The following is a 21,089-nucleotide window of genomic DNA, read 5'->3' as shown; positions in this document are numbered from 1 at the left end:
CTTAACCAGTACAACAGTGGAAAACATTTAGAAAATATTCTTAGAAAGTACATTTGGAAAATATGTCAACTCTGAAATGAATTTGTTTACTAGATTTATAAAATTGACTTCACCCACTTTGTCCTATTACACTTCGACATGTTTTAAGGGAAAATAAGGAATATCTAATGAAAAAATAACTAGAACTTTGAGTAGCTGCTACATTTGTTATCATCAATTCTTCTGGTAGAATGGTTGCCAGCATAAATCACATTTATATTTAAGTTCTGTGATACGGCATATCAAGTGATTGTGAAGCTGCAATATTGTACTATGATCTGGTTTCTGTATTTCTAGTGCTAGGAAGAATTCAGTCAAGGATTAATCATAAAACAGATTGTCGTGGTTTAAGCCCAGGCCGTAAATCAGAACCACGCAGTCCACTTCCCCCCCCACCTTTCTTCCCTCCGCTCCTGGAGGGACGGGGAGGAGAATCAAAAGAATGCAGCTCCCACGGGTTGAGATAAGAACAGTTTAATAACTAAGGTATAACACAAATCACCACTGCTACCACTAATAGTAATAATGATAAAGGAAATAACAAGGAAGAGAATACAACCGCTCACCAACCGGTACCTCACCCCCACCCTGCCTTGATCCAGCCCTTCCAGGAACTCTCCATTCTACATCCTGGGCATGACGTGCTGTGGTATGGAATACCTCTTTGGCTAGTTTGGGTCAGGTGTCCTGTCCCTGCTTCCTCCTGGCTTCTCCTCCTCCCTGGCAGAGCATGAGACTCACAAAGTCCTTGGTCAGGGTAAACATTCTGACCCACAACTGAAAACATCGGCTTTATCAATATTATTCCCAGGTCAAAAGTCAAAACACAGCACTGCACCAGTAGAAAAAATGACTGCTACTGCTAAACCAGGACAGTATCCACCCCTTATTCCATACCATTCATGTCATGCTCAGATCCCACATTTTCAATATACCATCACTTGTAACAGTCTTTCAGAGCAGGAGAGGCCCATTGCAAAGTCCACCCCTCGATCATGAGTCCATCTCTATGTTGCATCTCTGCCCTGATGGCCTGAAGTGTCATGGGCCCATCAGGCTCAAAATAATTCACCCTCCCCTGCAGCAGTCTCTGCAACTTGTCTCCACACAGCTGCCTTCCATCTCCGACGCTTCCAAAGCACTGGAGGGGCCCAGTGGATTAGATACTCGCCCATACTGTCCCACACACCGTGACACTCATGGCTGTCCAGCCTTGGGGAAAACCTCTCGGTCCCCCTGTATTGTCTAAACCCAGACAAGACCCAAACCTGACTCTGCTTAACTCTCGGGATCAGACAAAATGGTCGTGGGTAGAACACACTTTGTGTGTGTGCCAACATGGTGATCCCCATCACAATCAGCAGGCAGGTCCCAAGGGTACCCAAAGGCCATTCAAAACCTTCAGAACTCTCAAATGATGCTGCTGTACTTGTCACTGGGGCTAGTGTAGCTGTTGTGCTTGAAGGCTCTCTCACCACCAGCTTCTCTTTTTCTGAGTCCAGATCTTCCTCCTCTGCCTTGCTGGAAAGTGCTGCGTGGTCTCATGCATCCTCCTGCGGCTCAGGCTCACGGGGCTCGGCAGACGGCTGCTGGGGAATGCTCTCGGCCGCCGCGGGGCTGGGCTCGGCTGTGGGGCTCGGCTCCTCCGCCGCCTCCTCCCGCTGCTCGGCAGCCGCCTCCTTCCCCTCCTCGGCAGCCGCCTCCTTCCCGGCCTCCGGCCCCGCTCCCGCCACCGCTTGGTCCCCGGGGCCGCTCTCCCAGGCCGCTTCGGCCGCCGCCGGCTCCCGGGGACGCTCCCCCTCAGCTCCCCGCAGCCTCACAAAGACGGACGCGAGGACGAGGGCCAGGACGGTGAAGAGCAGCGGGACAGCCAGGTACAAGTCCACGGCCACGTTCATCCCGCCCTGCTGCCGGAGCCCCCCCGTATTACAAACCATTACCATAAAGTACAATGAAACAAGAACCTTAGCCCAAGGCCCACACTTGATAAACACTAACACAGCGAATACCGGCTCCAAGCAAGCTACGACATACAGAAACTGTGGTATCAAAAAGAACAACTTTGAGAGCCCATAAATCAGCATTGTGCCTCAGTCAGATCTGTCGTTATCTCAACCCTTCCCGCCCCACGTTGGGCGCCAAAAAAGAACTGTCGTGGTTTAAGCCCAGGCCGTAAATTAGAACCACGCAGTCCACTTCCCCCCCCACCTTTCTTCCCTCCGCTCCTGGAGGGACGGGGAGGAGAATCAAAAGAATGTAGCTCCCACGGGTTGAGATAAGAACAGTTTAATAACTAAGGTATAACACAAATCACTACTGCTACCACTAATAGTAATAATGATAAAGGAAATAACAAGGAAGAGAATACAACCGCTCACCAACCGGTACCTCACCCCCACCCTGCCTTGATCCAGCCCTTCCGGGAACTCTCCATTCTACATCCTGGGCATGACGTGCTGTGGTATGGAATACCTCTTTGGCTAGTTTGGGTCAGGTGTCCTGTCCCTGCTTCCTCCTGGCTTCTCCTCCTCCCTGGCAGAGCATGAGACTCACAAAGTCCTTGGTCAGGGTAAACATTCTGACCCACAACTGAAAACATCGGCTTTATCAATATTATTCCCAGGTCGAAAGTCAAAACACAGCACTGCACCAGTAGAAAAAATGACTGCTACTGCTAAACCAGGACACAGATAGAAAAGACATTGTTTATTAGCAAGAAAAAGAGAATTTCTTATTTTCATCAAGGGAAAATAGCAAAATATTTTTCAGTTAATGGTTATCACAAAGTGGATGCTGATACACTCTAAGGCCCTGTGAAAGCAGCAACTAGAAGTTATGCTAGATTATATTCTTCATGTAGACAAAAGAATCTGCCTGAAATATGAATAAACTAAAAGAACAAAATTCTAGATTATGACCTCTGGATAGAGTTTATGATTACAGAAGAGGGCATGTTCTCCTTTCTGGAAGGAGTCAGTTGGCTTAAAAACCCAATAGGAGTAAAAAATATACCCAAATAAGTTTATATCCAAGTAAGTTTATCAGCTGGGGGAAAGAATTAGAGGAAATGACAAATGAAACCTGAGATTCTAAAGGAATATTGATATTGAAGTACTATACAGAGGTCCTAGGCAAGATGACAAGCTATATAGAGTACCAAAGGAGGAAAAAAAATTAAATATGGAATACTTAATTTTAGCAAAATGGTAAGAAAAAAAAATGGAGACATCTAGATGTAAGACTTCTGACAATAGTTTTCTTATAATAAACTTTTCCTGCAACAGGTTTATACTATTTTTCTTTATTGATAAGCTGAGATAGTTGTGCAATATGGCTTGTTTTATTTGTATCATCTGTATTCATCTGTTTATTTTGTATCTAAGAGAAAATGTGCTTGCTTTATATATTTGCTTCAAGAAAAGGTGTTTAAAATAATTGAAACATGTCAGCAATAAAACAGTTACTGTGTTAATCTTCTCTAGAGTGCTTCTTGCTGGATGGTAAAGGTGACCATAAAGTTATTAGTATTAGCCACAGAAATGTTTTCACAGCAGGGCCACCTGTGGCTGCCAGTCAGATCGCCTGTTTTCAAAGCAAGTCAATTGTTGATAACTGTTGTCTTTCTTAAGGGTGGAAAAAGAAGGAAGCACTAAAGGAAGCTTTTCCACCTTATTTGTACTGGGTTTTTAAATAAAAGGGTGTTTTCCTGGCAACTTTTTCCTAAGACAACACTTGGCCACCTGATTCCATTTTTTTTTTTTTTTCCTTATTGACTGTGCCCTGCTAGTACAGTTCTTGTGAGATCATGCCATAGTGTTCCTACTGAGCTGCAACTCCACCTCAATTTCTTCACCTTTAGACTCAGGTGATATTCTCAGGGTGGCAGTTTTTGTGTCCAGTTTAAAATTACTTCAGCATAAAAAGATACATAAGCCATACTTACTAAACACAGGCTAGATACAGCTCATGCCTGGATGTAAGAAAAATAGTTCAAATACTCTTCTTTCTGTTCAACTTTGTTTCTAGTTCTAGAAGCTCTTATTTTGTAGACCACCCTTCTGCTGAAGCATACTTGAACTTGTGCTTCAATTAGTCCAGTCTTGCCTTGGAACTGCAACCCCCTATCAGTAGACCAAGCATGCATAAAATTGAAGTTGTTTACAGGTAGGACCTGGAGTTTATTTTTCTTTAAACCAAAAATTACTTTCCCTACTGATTATTCTCAGCTTTGTTTACCAGTGTTTACCATTTTAAGGCTGATCTTTAATTGGTGGAATTTTGCTCTCTTCTTTGTTTATTTTTAAGAGTTCACACTGTCCTGACTTAAAAACGTATGAACTGTACACTACATATAAAGACACTTGCCCTGCTTGTAACAAGTCTTGCTGTCTTCTCTGAGTTAGTTTCAGACCATCAACTTTACAGAAGTTACAGAAACATTTTAAGCCTGATGACTGAGTTTGGAATTGGTTGTTGAGAGATTTTAAAACACTTTCAGACAAACTTTGTAAAACATAGGTTGAGGAGCTCTTGGGAGTTGCAGAACAGCTTAATTGCTGGATCTACTGCGAAGTTAGACTGTGAAACTGAAGGCAACATTTGGCCTGAACACCTCTGTGGCTGAGTCTGCACCAGTGTTGCTGATCATGATGGCATGGATATAAGACATGTGCTTGCCATGCCTGACTTTGGTCCTGTTTCTACTCTCACAAACAGGAGCTGTACTCAGCTAACTTTTCTGGAGACTCCTCTGATTCTCAGTAGTTTAAGGCAAAAAGAAGTCACATGCAAAGTCTTGTCATCTGATGGTACTTCAGTGACTGACTCCTAACTCCTACTGAAAAGGTACTTGCATAATGAGTACCACCAGCATCACCAGGTGAAATTGCCAAGCTTGTAGCTGCCTTAGCAGACAGAAAACAATTACAAATGGATACGAAGAAGGCAAGCATCTTTTTCTCTGAGAAACTGACAAAGAGCAGCAAATCTGAGCCAGGACAGCAGTGCTGTTAAGATTTCAGGATTTAATCTCAAATTTCAAAGGTTTTTGTTTGGTTATGTGGGTGGGTTTTTTGTTCGTTTGCTTTTTGTTTTTTCAACTTCCAGCTCCCACATTCCCAAGAATCTCAGTTTTCCATTATTTTCTTTTCAGAAAACTGAAAAGATGCCCGAAGTGCATGTCACATAAAAATTAGTATGTACCTTCCCTGCAATGCAGTTAAAATCATACATTATTTATAAACTGTTGTCCAGATCATGGATCTTAATTCTGATTGGTTGAAACTGTCAATACAAAGCTAAGAAAATAAGTATGAAATTGATCAGCATATCTAATAGTATTGATGGAGTTCATAAAAATCAGATATGTGTTGGATCTGCACCTTGAAATACTTTAAAAACATACTACATATTTTACCATTATGAAACATATTTTGCATTAAAATTTCCCCCTACACCTTCAAAAAGAAAAGCCCCAAGATACTCTGCCAATTTGATGTTTGGCACTCTTTAGTAAACAGAAGCAGCACAGCACCTTGGCAGAATGGAAAGCCTTTTCTTTGAAATAATTTTTCTTTTGGAATGCTTCCTCTTAAAAGCACAGTTCCAGGAACAAAAGCTAACAAAATATAATTGTCAGGCATCCAGATCCCTTAATGAAGGCATCTACAGTAAACCTATTATATTTACCGGATAAGGAGAAAGAATAATAAAATGCAGTATAAAAAGGACTTATTTCCAACTGTAAGTGGTAAATCTTAAAGTCATCCTTAATCTGCTGTTCCTGTAGCCCCAATTACAACCATCCCTGCAGTACTACAGCATTCCTGAAGCTGCTGGAGCAATTGTACCGTTCTTAGTGCAGAATGAGGGTGATACTGTGCCTCCATGAAAAAATGAAGCGCTCTCATCATCTGTCTCTCATCACTATCTCTGCACAGAAAATGTATTTCTAATATGACTGTCCTAAATGCAGAAGGGTCCCACAGCACGGAAAAAATGCCACACCTTGCTTCTTGTACCTATTATTATGTATTATTTAACTTCAGTCAAATAGAGACCCAGTCTCCAATGAGTTATACCTATCAAAACACGTATTTCAATGAGGGTAAGTATTATTATATATACATGGCAACCTAAGACGATTAAGCCAGCCTGTAAGCCTGTGAACAAGGGCAACATTTACCTTTAGATGTCATCCTCCTTTAGAAAAAGGATGAGTTTTTTGTTAGGTTTTTTTTTGTGGGTTGTTTCTTTGTGCAAGCTTTCTATGTAAATCGTTGCTACGTGTGATGTGGCAAATGTAACTTCTACAAAATAAACCTTCCCATTTTCTTTTTTTAAAAATGATGAAAATTAGAATAGTCAGTCATAGAGTATCTTCCTAAAAATTATGATAGCCTTTGGATCTTGAACAGAAAGACAACAGTAACAATATTTTGAAAAGTCTATCAAATACGTTATACATCATTGATTACATGATTACCAATACCTCAATTGTATCAATCTCTTGCCAGTGTGTTCAATGTAGCTACAGAGAAAGTACCAATCCAGCATGTAACTGAAATGAAAATATTTAATTTCTTATCTGTAAAACTAAAGACTTTTTTTTTTCCCCTAAGCAAAACTTCGAACTGAAAATATTCACAAAAATGTTCCACACTCTTCATAAGCAGGGAAGCATATTCCAGACAACTCTGTATTTTATTATTTTCTTTTTTCATTCAAACAAACCCAAATTTAGAAGTGAAAATAGTGAACCCTGTACTGCCTATGTCAGAATGCAAGGCATATGTCATGGAAATTTATAACAATAACAGGACTTAATTTCATTCACAACACACGTGAGAGGTTTAGGCTAGCTCAACTTTAGAATTTAAGTAAAAGCAGAATTATAGGTCTATATTTTTCAGGATTTAACTTTTACAAAGACATAACAAAACTTCCTACTATTGTCAAGAAAAACATTTATTCACCTTGATCATGCTAAATTTGTGAGAAACATGTCTGCAGATTTTCCTGAAAGTGGGAGAACTGCCAAAGAAAATTGTTCAATGCGTGAGAGGCAAAAAATACAAATTGGAAAGACCTGTGACAGAAAATGTGTCAGGCCTCTTTAACATTTTGTTTTAGCAAATACAATCTAATACAGGCTTTCTTTAGCAACTTCTTGCTTGTCACATGGAGCAAGCTTTCTCCTAATGCCAGCCTTTACTTCCATTCATTTCTTTGTTATGCATCAACTGACTTGAGCATAAACTAAACATGTCCTTTACACACATGAAAATCTACTGTGAAGCAAATTGGGGCACAACGTTTTCTACTTGTCTGCGTTTAAAAAATGTAAGACTTTTATTGTGACTACCATCAAAATTAAGCACTGCAAAAGAAGAAAGTGGAACTCTCTTCAGAAGGAAAACTCCCATATCTCTGATTTTTGCACCGCTTTTTTGACCTCCACATCTATAAGGACCAGTTTAATGTAAAAGAAAAAAAACCAAAACAACAAAACAAAACCCGACTGTTGGTAGTTTATCTCTGCCTATTTATTCTTTGGCTCCAGTCAAGTATTTCACAGTAACAGCTATACCTGCAAATGGCTGTCTGAAGATAAGATAGATACAGAATACAGAAACATCAGTTAAGTCATTAATTGAGCAGGGACTTTGCTACTGTAGGTGTAGTACTTACAACCCCTTTTTTACAAACAGACATATCTAATCCCTGAACCTCTTGATTTCACTCATGTTGTGCATTAAGACTCCACATATATATTAACATTAATACCCTGAATAGTTCATGGATTTAAATACAAGGCATAAAAATAAGCACATACGGCAGTCACAATCTCAGGATGAATTAAGCAATCACTAAGAATTAAGGCATTATTCAGCATTTAAATTGCCTATAAATTAAGTCTTGTTTGAGCGACAACTCATTAACTCATTGTATTCCCTGTTGAAGAGAAAAAGAAAGTAAGGAAAAGAAAAAGTGAGAAAATGAGGGAGAAATTACTTACAGAAGTGGATGACTGTATGTAGTTCAGGCTATTTCCACCTGCAGCCTGGGATCCCTTTCTGGTCAGTTATGCAATTCAGGGGAAGCAGTGTGGAGGGAAAGATCTCACAAGGTGCTGGAAAAGACGATACTGGAAGGAAAAGTCTTACTTGGTTAAATAAAAATGACCTAAAGGAAGAAAACAGGTGTGGTTCTTGTTCACAGGCTGACTTAATCCTTCTAGTTTTCCACTTGCTAAATAATGCTTCTCACTGAAATGCAAGATTTAATTTTTATTATGATGTCACATGGCACTGTAATTCTTTCACCTTCCTTAACCTTTACTCATTATCATGGACATTCTATTCATCATGTATATATACAAATGATATTTTAGCAACCTGGTATATTTTACGTGCCCTGAACTTCTCTGAGCATTGTAAAAGAAAACAGCATTCAACAGCATAAGCTCTAGTTTTGCAGCTATGACAGTTAAACATTCTTTATTTCAACTGCAATGACATATGCTTATATCTATTTCAGCTAATGGCAAAATCTTGACACAGAAGTAAGTGGTAAATCAAATGCTAGTATAGTCATTGTACATAGTTTTTTAAAGTTAAACTTCTAAACAATAAAATTTACAGATAAAAATATCAGTCAATAAAGTTTTAGGTTGTGTCATCTGTAAGCTGCTACCACTGCTTTTTCTTAAGAATAAAACTGTCCTGGGTTCAGCAGTAGCAGTCAGTTTTTCTCCTTCTTAGTAGCTGTTGCAGCGCTGTGTTTTTGACTTTCGACCTGGGAACAGAGCTGATAACACCGATGTTTAGACTGACCAAGGACTTTGTGAGTCTCATGCTCTGCCACGGAGGAGGAGGGGCCGGGAGGAAGCAGGGACAGGACACCTGACCCAAACTAGCCAAAGAGGTATTCCATACCACAGCACGTCATGCCAGGGGATGTAACTGAGAGCTACCCGGAAGGGCACATCCTCTTCTCTGTCGGGCTCTCTTTTCCGGAGGGCGGTATCGTATTCTCTTCCCTTGTTATTTCCCTTATCATCATTATTATTGGTGGCAGCAGTAGTGATTTGTGTTATACCTTAGTTACTGGACTGTTTTTATCTCAACCCGTGGGAGTTACATTCTTTCGATTCTCCTCCCCATCCCTCTGGGGGAGTGTGGGGGGAAGTAGACTGCGTGGTTCTAATTTACAGCCAGGGCTTAAACCACGACAAAAACATACTTCTGAAGTTTAACAATGTGGTAGGTGACAATACATAAATTAGAAAATTGTTTCAAAATAAACAAAAGTACGAAAATCATTCTTAAAACTCTGATCTGAAGCACTTTGCTGAACCACAGGTATTGCCATAAGCATTTGGACCCATACATATGTATCACAAATAAATAAGTTGAATTCACACCAAACAAACCAATTCTTTCCTCACAGGTAATATTCTTTAGGATGTGTTGCCTGGATATTATTCAGTTCTTCACAGCATTACATCTTCCTTAAAGATAATCAAAATATTCCAGCTCCTCAATGTCAGTAAAATTAGATAATCTTCCTTCTGATAGTCTGTTCAAAAAGCTCAAAATATTTCCATTTTTTTATACTGCACTAGTGACTAATGCTTATTTTATGATTTATTCTGCCAAATTTTTTTTGGCAGTTATTCCTCAGTTTCTTTCCCTGCAATTGATTTTTCCTTCTTATGAGCAATTACTTTGCATTTTATCTCTTAATTTTATTGACTTTGAATTATTTCAAGAATTTTTCAGTGTAATTTTGAAGGCTGATTCTACCATTCTCAAAAGCCTGCAGTCATCCAGAAGTAACAGTTGACTTAATTATACATATTCCAATAGTGTAAAAGTACAATTTAGCTTACTAGTGTATTTTTTATTCTATTAGTTAACAGAAATTGGAATAGACTAAACACATCCCCATTTGGGATGCCTCTTGCTAATTTCTCCTGGATCAAAAATTCAAGTTTTAGAAGTTCAGTGTCAATCAGTTGAATGCCCACTTCATACTTTCATTTGGATGTGGTTTTACTGAATTGCATTTTACTTTTTTCCAGTTCATCAAGTTAACATTTATATTCTTTCCTACAGATCGCTTGTGATTTTCCTAGGTTGGCATTCTCCGACATTCTCTACTTCACTGAAGCTATTAATGAAAATAGGAGTAGCATGAACCCTTGACAGACTCTCCTGCAATGCCACTTGACAGCTTCGTGGTGAACCACTGAGAACAATCTTGGTCTTCCATTGAAGAGATAACATTCAACCAAGACTTTGACCATGCTTGCTGGTAGCGTCAAAGCTGGCCGATCTAATCACAAAAAACTAGAAAAGGATTACCAATGAGTAACAGCAGGAGGTAAATTCTGATAGTGAGGATTAAAATTAACACCTCTTTGGGGCAGAGATATCTAGGACCTCAGAAAAAAAGTTTTGAAAAGCTAAGCCTAGGAACAGAAAGCTTTAGTTAAAAATAATGTGATTTTATGGTTGGACAAGCAGGCTTTTAGGACATCGCATCAGACTCATACATTTTCCAGTATCTGAAGGGGGCCTACAAGGATGCTGGGGATGGACTCTTCATCAGGGACTGTAGTGACAGGACAAGAGGTAACGGGTTCAAACTTAAACAGGGGAAGTTTAGATTGGATATAAGGAAGAAATTCTTTACTGAGAGGGTGGTGAGGCACTGGAACGGGTTGCCCAGGGAGGTTGTGAATGCTCCATCCTTGGCAGTGTTCAAGGCCAGGTTGGATGAGGCCTTGGGTGACATGGTTTAGTGTGGGGTGTCCCTGCCCATGGCAGGGGGGTTGGAACTAGATGATCTCAAGGTCCTTTCCAACCCTAACTATTCTATGATTCTATGATTTTATCTGTATCAGAGTGCTTCTTGCTCGAAAAGTTATGTGCACTGTTGGTACATCTTATTACTATTCAGATTCCATTTGCAGTCAGAATTTCTTTCTCCTGTTGTATCAGGATCCAAGTAATTTTCTGATGAATCCTCCAAGTGAAACAAAACCATAATTTTCCATGAGAAAAAGAAACTTCCTAGAACAAACCCAAACACAAAATACAAAAACTTCATCTTGCTTTTACTGTCCCATGATTCAGCTGGGGGGGTAATGTTTCTTTCTTTTAATTTCTGTCCAAAGTTGGTTGGTGCTACGAAATATCTGTGCTCTAAATATCACACATTTGTTTGATAAAATGATACAACAGTATTCCAGAATGTTGAATATTATTAAGCTTCAAATTACCACAGGTTTCTGTTCCTAATGCACAAACATAATTAAGAGATTTTGAATAACTGGTTTTGAGGAGTGAGTGCTTTTTGAACAATTAGCCCCTACCACATGTAATACTGAAAAATTCACATTTCATTTTCAGAACAGACTTTGTGTATCAGCCGTCTGTGACTGTAGCCATCAGCTACTATTGAAGCATGGTTTCATCTTTCACTAAAGGATTAGCCCATGCCATTCTCATCTGTCTTGCTCATCCATATATTTAACATCATATTTTTAAATGTTCCTTTCCTGGTTATAGCATGGAGGCTATTATTCTCAGAGGTGATGAGGAGATGATCTGTGCAAGTATGACAGGAGCATTTCATTACATCTTCCAATAAGCTCTGAAAAGGATATAAACTCCCTTTGTTGTGGGTGCAGTTGAATCTTTTCAGTTCTCTTCTTTTGCCAGGAAGATATGAGTGGCTAGAGTGTTCGATTCTATATATAACTAGTTGATGTCAGCTGGATGCCAATCCCTTTGAAGAGTATCAGCTCCCAGTTTGTCTTGGTACTAGGTACCATGCAGATCCAAGCACAAGGGTAGAAACCATCCTGGACCAGGCAGGTCATCCCCGTAACGTAACTAACTCCGGAAGCTTCAACTAAAGGGTTGAGATCGCTTTTTTTCTACACAACAGAACACTAGGGTAAGTGCATTGTTTCCTGAAATATTTTGACATTGTCTGTCCTACAAACTATCATATAGAAAACATTTATGTAACCTCTTGACTCTGCGATTAAAAATGTGTTTATTTTTTTTTACTTAGTCAGAAATGCAGTTTCTTTAAAGATGCCAGGGTGTCTCTATTAGTTCCTCAAGTTCGTTATTAGATTAAGAAATGTTAAAATGTAACATTTCTGAAGTAATAAACCAAGATGCAATTAAAATACTAGTTATGAATTTACATCTTTTAATAATGTGTAGATGTGAGAAGACCTAGACCACTGACACTGATTTTGGTACAGAATTTATGTAGACAACTCAAAGACCATTCCTTTGAATCTTCTATCCACCAGAATCATGTCCTTGCATCTGTCTGCAAGCAAGAACTGCCAGTGCATTTCACACAATTAAAACTGCAGTATTTCTAAATCAGAAATAACTAACTTCACTATTCAACTGTTCTAAACAGTTTATTAGAAATTAAAGCTGGCCAAATTGTGCAAACTGGCTCAACAATGTAAAAATGTGGTTTTTTTTTCAGCAAGGAAAAATCCTATCAGAAAGTCACAATGTTATCACATTCTGCCATGGTCAAAGAGAGGAAACAACAAGCATCAGCCATTATGGATGAAATACACAGAAATGGTATAGCGCTGAACCCAGCTTAATGTATATGCAATGTCTTCTAGCCCTCCCTAATATATTTTTTTTAATCATAGAGTTTAACTCTTACAGCTTTGTCTCTGGGTGTTTTGCCATAAATAATCTTGTGGGAGTATCATGCTGCCTATGGTAACTAATCCTTTTGTAGTTGCCTCTTTTCATTTGAAAGCTATTTTCAGATGAACAACTGTTGTGGAGGAATGAAGTAATCTAACAGCTGATGTACATTCTGCTAGGATAGCCTTTCAGAATATTATTTGGGGTTAATAACATGACTTCATTCCATTTTAAAAGGCTATTATCTAAGAAACGTGCTGATCTGTATCCTCTTTTCTGCTGTTTCACTGCTGTTTTACATGAATGATAAAAAATTTTGAAACAAACATTTACATCTCTGTTCCTTCCTCTTAAACTTTTATCTTTGTAACTAACAAATTTTACCAGCCTTTGGCAATTCTCTCTAACTCACAGCCACCAATTAATCTTATATGAAGATACCTTACTTTCCTGTTGTTGCACTGATGAAAATGTAGCCATTATGTGAAGGCAGTTTGATTTCTTATAACAGGTTCTCAAAAAAAAAAACCACCCTTCTGGTGTGACACCTTAAGAAGCAATTAACTTTGTTGGGAAAACAAATCTGCATGCTTTCATTAGGTATGTGCTGGATCCTTTAGGAGACACTTCCAATCCTGCCCATGAAGCCTTTTTTACCATCTATATAAAAGGTCAATTTTTTATAAGTGAAAAGTATCCCACAAGACTTACTTTAAAAAGAGGGAGCTCCATAAATTTTAAGAATTTATGAAAATTGTATCACTCACCCAGGACAAAACACTAAACATGAAATTCCAGTATTGAAAATCTTTCTTGTGGGCTTTTGCTCGAAAGAATTTGGGGATGGTTTCTGTATTCATCACTGACTATAATGACTGCATGAAGAGTAGGACAAGAGACATAAGGTTTTTAGGAAAAGAAGCTGTAAGTTTTAGTACCTGGTTCTAGTCCTTCTGATATTACCATTTCTTTTTTTCCTGTAATTTCTCTTCCTAATCAAATGCCTCTTTCCTCTTTCCATTCTCCACTGAAAACACACTTAAGTCTGAAAGCCAGTCTGCCCCTACAGATTTTATTACAACTTCATTGGGGTTTTAGGGGGTATTGTACACCCAAGTATTCTATGTGCCTGAAATAGTTCTGTAAGCATTCTGGGGACTGGGAAGAAAGTCTTTCTTCTGGTTAAGAACCAGAAGGATAACCAAAGCTGTAATCACACAAAGCATATGCTAATTCTTTGGGACCTAATCTGAACAATTCCTGGAAAAATCAAGGAGAAACCTGGTTTTTAAATGGCTAAATTCAGCTCTGCCAATTTTTAACATTTTCTTTTTCCCCTAATTGTTAATTCAACAAGCCTAACATGAGATCTGGAAGGTGAAGTCCTGTCTTTCTGGGGTCTGCATCACTAATAATGGCAGTCTTGCACCTGCATAAAAATTAAAATATACTGTTTCAGCGAGTCTCACAGACCTATGAAACTCTCTACTGCTAACAAAGGTAAAGAGTAAGAGAAGATTCTGTAATGCAAGCCCTGGTAGCTTGGAATGACACACAGAAAGCATGCCCACTGCATTTTTATTTCAGCCCCCTTTTATTATAAGGCTTTCAGGTAAAGAGTGAACCTCAAATTCCTTGTTAAAAGATATTCATAGCAGAAAGAGTTGTTGATAAAATACAAAATGAATCAAGTTTTTACCAGTTTACCATAGATTACTAATCTCTGGGCAAGACTGGTAATGACTGAAAGTCAACATCTCCTGTTGGTTTGTGGGACATGACTTTGTGTTTTAGAGAATTTTGATACGTCAATAAAATGCTGCAGGAAGAGACACTAAGGGTAAATCCTCTTATGGTCTCAGAAGAGAAACTGTAGTCATAAATCAGCATGCGGACATAGTGACCTTCCCAAGCCCTTGTTTTTTCACTGGCAGACATGAACTGATCATAACATTTCTAAGGCTACTTAGTAGAGGTAAACATGTAAATACATGTGTTAAGGGCCACATTTAAGGGCTTCCTTAAACATATGTAAATACATATATTTACACATGTAAACATGTTCATCAGGTTAGCCTTCAACTACACATAAATCTCAAATCCAGTTCTCTACTACTTCTTAAATGCATCCTTCAGTAACTACATGATTATCTTTCATGATATAGTTAAAAAATCTTATTTCTGATAATACAACAAACATACTATCTGATATTCATTACTGAAATTTATAATCCAGATTAAGGTATTTAGAAGACCATAAACTGGAGGATTAAAGGGGGCTTAGTCAGTGAATGAAGGAGGAACTATATAAATCATATTTAAATACAGTCTGTTATGATTTTAAGCACAGGACAGGAAGGACTTGGCAGGAACAAATTAAGAAATGAAGCTGAAAGGTTAAGATTAGGATTAAACTTTGAATTATATTTCCAATATTAATTTACAATGTCCATTTATAACACTGATGTTCTCTTTCTATCACCCTCTAAATGTCCTCCTTTTCTCATTCTTCATCACTTTTTCTGCACTGACACTCAAACAATCCCTAGACACATCATAAAACTCGACAGATGATTAGATTTTAGTTGGCAGGGGACTCAAAGGAACTTCACACTTACGTTTTTGGGATGATGCCTGGATACACAATAGTACACAACTATGGGTTACAAAGCACCTTGGAGCCTTTAGTTAATGTTAACAAGAACAGTTTGTATGTAAGGGAACAGCAAGGCCCAAAATAGGTAACATCCAGCATGTCACAGAAGAATACTGAGTAGTTTGTTCACAGATCTGCAATCACCTTGGCACCCCAGTCTCTGAGGATGTACGTACTACCCACTCTGTGTACAAAGGAAAAAAGCTTTCTCTACATGAAAATGTTGCCAATCTGACGGGTAAATTTCTTAATCCTTACTAAAACCATCCAACAGTCCATATCTCAGCAGTAACCTTTAGAACTGAGAAAATCAAGATGTGACTTGCACGTTGAAATGTCAGGCCACTGGCCAATAACCAGTGCACTTAATCACAGAGCCAAAACCCATCTACTATCTGTCACTAATACAGCTACACTGGGCAAGCTGAGTCATTTTTTTCCATGTTAAGAACTCTCTGTTTTGTAGCTACCTCTTAAATAACAGGAGGTTGTTAGGATTCCTTGCGAATACTGTTTTTAAAGCAGAAGTGCATGCTCCAGCTCACGATACAGTTAGCTTACTCCTGGCTCCATTTAAATCTACTGCAAACATCCAATTGAAATCAGCAGGAACAGAAGTGGATCAACATTGATGCACTTCAGGGCCTACAAATTTGTTTATTACATGGAAAACTCTCACCTATACAGCTTTGGCTAAATATTTAATATAACTGTTTCAACTGAGTTTTCTTAAATGTCAGCAAATCACATTGTTTTTCCAGCATAAAGTTACTAGGAGATATATGCCATGTTGAACATGCCATTTACTCAAAATGAAACTCTGCACATGCAATATTAACTTCATCATTACATACCTTCTGCTGTTAATTAATTTGCAATGTTAATTTTAAATTGTGTTTCCTGTGTGCTTACTCTGGAATCACAACATTGTGCCTTGCATATAATTTTCTTTAATTTCATTTTAATGCATTAAAATATGTCCAAAGTTCAGAATTTTAAATCCTGTAGACTCTAAGAATATGTGAAGAATAGAATGTCTTCTTATTAAAGAAATAACAAAACATGATTTTGAGTGGATCAGAAAAACATACTAGAAGACCGCAATAGTTGCTATACAATCCTCAAAGCACACTGCATCTTCCTATTTTTCTTCCTGAAGTTTATGAACAACCTAGGGAAATAATGGAATATTATTTCAATTAATAAGATTATAAATACTAAAGTAAGAGGCAACAAGAATAATTTTCTTAGAAATTCTGTTTTTACTATGCAATCCAATTATTGTTGTATTTGTTAAATTCTACAACCTTCTAAGCAGAAATAAATTAGTAGAAAATTGTTTGTTTGGTGTTGAAACAACTGTATTCTAAGGGTTAAGTTTTATGCATAGGTTGAGGACATCTAGAGAATTCAGTTACTAAGCAACAACTATTGCTACCAGCATCCCAGTGTCCAGGACATTACCATGAAGATGACCAATAGAGTTTCTGATATTCAGTTGGCCATTTAGAGTCCCAAGTTGATCTCCCTTTCCCCTGCTTATTCATTTTCATTTTCAAATCTCCCAGGAAGTCACCAAAGACAAAGAAGGAACCAAAATGTGGTGAATAAAGTAATATTGAATCTAGTAATTCAGTTTCTTCTTGGAGAGAATTAAAAAGCAAATATTTTAAATCTAATAGTTCCTAGAAGCATGTTTTAATTCTTTGTTAGGATTCCCACTTTCAACCCCCTGAGCTTTATTTTGAAATCTTCTTTAAAAATGTTTAAAAAGTATTACGTAATAGAGACTTCCTAGTGCAAAAGTTTCTTAAAGTACAAAACATGCTCTGGCTTTCAAAAGCAAGCAGAATATTAAAGAATAAATGAAAATCAAATGTCTATAAGCAGTAAGAAACTGGAAGGTATGTTTAAAAGGGGCTACCTGCTCATCTATCCAATGCAGGCCACAGAAAGCAAAGGTCTGATGTGAGAACCCTGGGGTCAAATGGAATTTTGTTCCTGGTTTCACCAGAAGCCACTTTTTACTAGTCTGCTATTAAGACGGTGTATAGGACATTACAGACCTAATTTTGGTAAGAGCTGAATGCTATTTAACTGCAGTAAATTTGGATCTTGAGGTGTCTAGTATCTTCAAAAAAACCAGGTTTGTGGTGTTCAGAACTCTGTTCCAAATTTTGAAAGAATGATTAATTTCACTAACACCATATGAAGCTATTCTATGTGTTACAGAAGTATGTGTTAACATGTTGCTGGATTTCAGGTGCAGGGTATGCCATATCAGACATTTAGGAAAAAGAGAGGCATGTATTTATCCCTTGTATTGCAGAATCACCCAGCTTAAACCTTGGTAAAAAAGTCAGCACCCCCAGAGATATCATGGTAGAGGAATTATCGACACTCAGCAACAGAGGTGCAAGACTCTTCAAGAGACGTCAGCGGAGATCTGACAAATACACATATGAAAACTATCATTACGTAGCAAACAAGCCAAGAAATGTGAGTATTTTGTAATAACTTATTAATGAAACACAGTGAGGCTAGCTTGTAATAACTACCTAGTTGACTGATGAAAATTAACTACTTAATGTGAAAATTAACTACTTAATAATATTCAGAAGGTTGGAAGAAATAAGAGTTAGCTTCATGCAACCAGTATTTTTGTTAAAATAGGTTGGTGACCTCAACATGGTTCCCAGTCAGCAAAATGACTCTCACAGATGGCACTAACACACTTCTGGCCTGTCTGACTCAACTGAGAGAAAAAGGATGGAGCTTGCCACTGAAATTACAATTACTCTTCAAACTAGTCCTTCAGGAATTGGTTAAATAATTAATGATACTCCGGAAATCCTCATGGCAGGAACTAAATTAACCCAGCATTTGTCTCATCTGCAGTCTTTGCAAAATACTCAGGCCTTTTGCTTAACCTCTGAAAATAGGGACAACATTATTCATAAATTTTACCCAACTCTCCAATGTGCTGCAAGTTTTAATTATTTGAACATGAATATTCTATGCCCAGTCTAATATAGCATGCAAGCAGCTCCTCTGATTCCAGTATTGCATTAAATTCTGCTTCTTGGTTGCATGTATGCATCCCTTCTGCTTTCGGATACAAAGGTAGGCAACTAAAGAAGCAGAATTTGTCTCAGTACTTTTAAGATGCTTTGAAGATTAAAAGACATATATATTACAAAAAGTAATTATCATTAACCTAGGAAGTATTTCTTGTAGAACAGCAATTCTCTTTACCTGAAGCTTTTACAACTATTCATTGCATAGTTAGTGCTATGACTGTGTTAGCCTCCAACCCCCACAGAATCCATACAAATACTTTGACTCAATTATTCTTTAATCTTCAAGTGGGATAAAAAAAAATTAGTAACTATATGTAATGTATTGTTGTGATATAATCTAAAGCTTGTTTTGGAACAAATAGGAAACAATTAATTTATTAACCAGAACCACAAAGCACCAACATGCTTACTCATGTTTCATTTTACTAAAGAAAATACACATATGCTTGTAAATAAATCAGAAACAATAAAATCAATACAGCTTGTTGATTTTAAGGAAACTTATAACACTCAGGTGATTATTGTAGCTGAGTTCAATATTTCAATATCATAACTAACATTTCAAAAATATTTATGTTTCCTTCTTGAATAAGGAATTCTCTATGCTTTGTTGACTGTAATACTAGATATATTAGTAATTCTGTGGCATTTACATTTTCCATACAAAAAAAAGTAACTTTCCTCTGGAAGAAAAGAATGTCTTAATATCCCACGTCACAGAAGAAAAATTTTCACATGGGTTATTTTTGTGGTGCAGATATTTCAAACTTTTTTGGTCACTCAACAGAAAAAAAATTACACAGGCATCAAGTCTGAGTTTTGATAAATCCACTTTTGAAAAATAAATCTGCACAAAAGAAATCCCATATAAAAAACCTGAACAACTCTACTGGACATCCAAAACTATTGTTAGAACACCGTTATTCAGAAACACATCTATGAATACCATCCTCCCAGTTTCTCCCTCTATTGAGTATTAGAAGCTACACAGATAAATCCTGAGCATACCCTCTATCTTGCCAGTATTTTGGTCCAGTTCCATGCTTCTGCTACAAGGTCTGACAGATCAGTTCCCCTCTAGTCTACTTCTTACCACAATACATGTGGAGTAAGCATGCTGTGCAATCAGTATGCCAGTGTGACACATGAAAAAAATGCCTCTTTGGTTCCTGTTCCTTTTCCTTCAATGTCTATTTTCCTACCACTGGTGGTGTCTTCATCATCTTTATGATTCTGCCTGCCAAAATTAATCCTTCCAACATACTTCAGGATGGCTAGAAAACACTCTGCCTTGATCTTGTTTGTCTGAAGTTTAAACAAGTATTTGTTTGCTTTGTACTTTAACAAAGTCTTAAACAGTCTATATTTAAATTGCTTTTAGCCTATGTGTCATAGCTAAAATAAGACACTGACTTCTTACAAGACGTTAATTCTATATTTATGCAACAGTGATTAAGCCTTTGAATGTTTCTTTAGAACTGATGACCTGATATCCTATCAGAGTGGAAAGGAACAGTATACCATGAATCTCCAGAAAGAAACTGAATTTATTTCTATAACAAAGGAAAATCCCAAACAAAAGTTATTCAACAAATGCAGTGAAATTTCAACTGATATAGGAAGAGAAGCTCTGAAGAATAAGTGCTTTGAAGTTCAAATGACACAAACTTACAGAATCATAGAATAGTTAGGGTTGGAAAGGACCTTAAGACCATAAAGTTCCAACCCCCCTGCCATGGGCAGGGACACCTCACACTAGACCATGTCACCCCAAGACTCTGCTGAACGTGGCCTTGAACACTGCCAGGGATGGAGCATTCACAACTTCCTCGAGCAACCCATTCCAGTACCTCATCACCCTTACAGTAAAGAACTTCTTCCTTATATCTGACCTGAACTTTCCCTGTTTCAGTTTTAACCTGTTACCCCTTGTCCTATCACTACAGTCCCTAATGAATAGTCCCTCCCCAGCATCCTTGTAGGCCTCTTTCAGATACTGGAAGGCTGCTATGAGGTCTCCACACAGCCTTCTCTTCCCCAGGCTGAACAGCCCCAACTTTCTCAGCCTGTCTTTGTACGGGAGGTGCTCCAGACCCTGATCATCCTCATGGCCTTCCTCTGGACTTGTTCCGACAGCTCCATGGCCTTTTTATGTTGAGGACACCAGAACTGTACACAATACTCCAAGTGATGTATCACAACAGCAGAGGGATCCTTCATCACCCATCTTGTCTGGCAGGCTGGGAGAAGGCAAGCATTTGGCATTTCAATCTGGTTGAATATTGCCTTGCTAGATTTCTTGAATCTTTAGGTATAGCAAGGGTGCTCTGCCTGGCACATGACAGATTCTAGTGATCTTGGGACACATATTACGCCTACACAAGTGACCAGAACTACTCTTTGCTGCAAACCACATAGCCCATAGGCACAGGTAGCTTTTGTGGTGTGATTGGTGTAAGCATCAGATGGGATGGACTCTCTTTGTAGATTGTGCATCAATATTTAAGTATTCTAAACTTAGGAAACGGTCAGGAAACTCAGCTGGACAGTTGTAAGGCTTTGGGAGTCTTGCTGACCTTGCTCACAACACTTCCAATCCTTTCAATAAGA

General features: G+C 38.1%; 1 protein-coding gene and 1 pseudogene across 2 annotated transcripts in view; one reads left to right on the top strand and one right to left on the bottom strand.

Annotated features, from left to right (window-relative positions):
• Positions 1-213: 213 nt before the first annotated feature.
• On the bottom strand, positions 214-1,937 carry LOC308232889 (annotated as a pseudogene). The gene is made up of 2 exons: positions 1,469-1,937; positions 214-338 (listed from the first exon to the last, which is right to left on the bottom strand). The product of its transcript is annotated as an uncharacterized misc_RNA (transcript).
• Positions 1,938-12,592: 10,655 nt separating this feature from the next.
• MYOZ2 (myozenin 2) overlaps positions 12,593-21,089 on the top strand; it is a gene marked incomplete at both ends in the record, with an annotated part of 17,267 nt that continues 8,770 nt past the window's right edge. Inside the window, 2 exons of the mRNA XM_080628099.1 lie at positions 12,593-12,668; positions 17,729-17,898. Of these exons, the coding sequence (XP_080484225.1) occupies positions 12,593-12,668; positions 17,729-17,898 (246 nt within the window). The remainder of the gene's footprint in view (positions 12,669-17,728; positions 17,899-21,089) is intronic.

This window comes from Psittacula echo (genome assembly GCF_963264785.1).
Source record: "Psittacula echo genome assembly, chromosome: 1".
Lineage (NCBI taxonomy): Eukaryota > Metazoa > Chordata > Aves > Psittaciformes > Psittacidae > Psittacula > Psittacula echo.
Note: the sequence above shows the minus strand (reverse complement) of the source record. Positions and strands in the feature narration are given on the sequence as shown.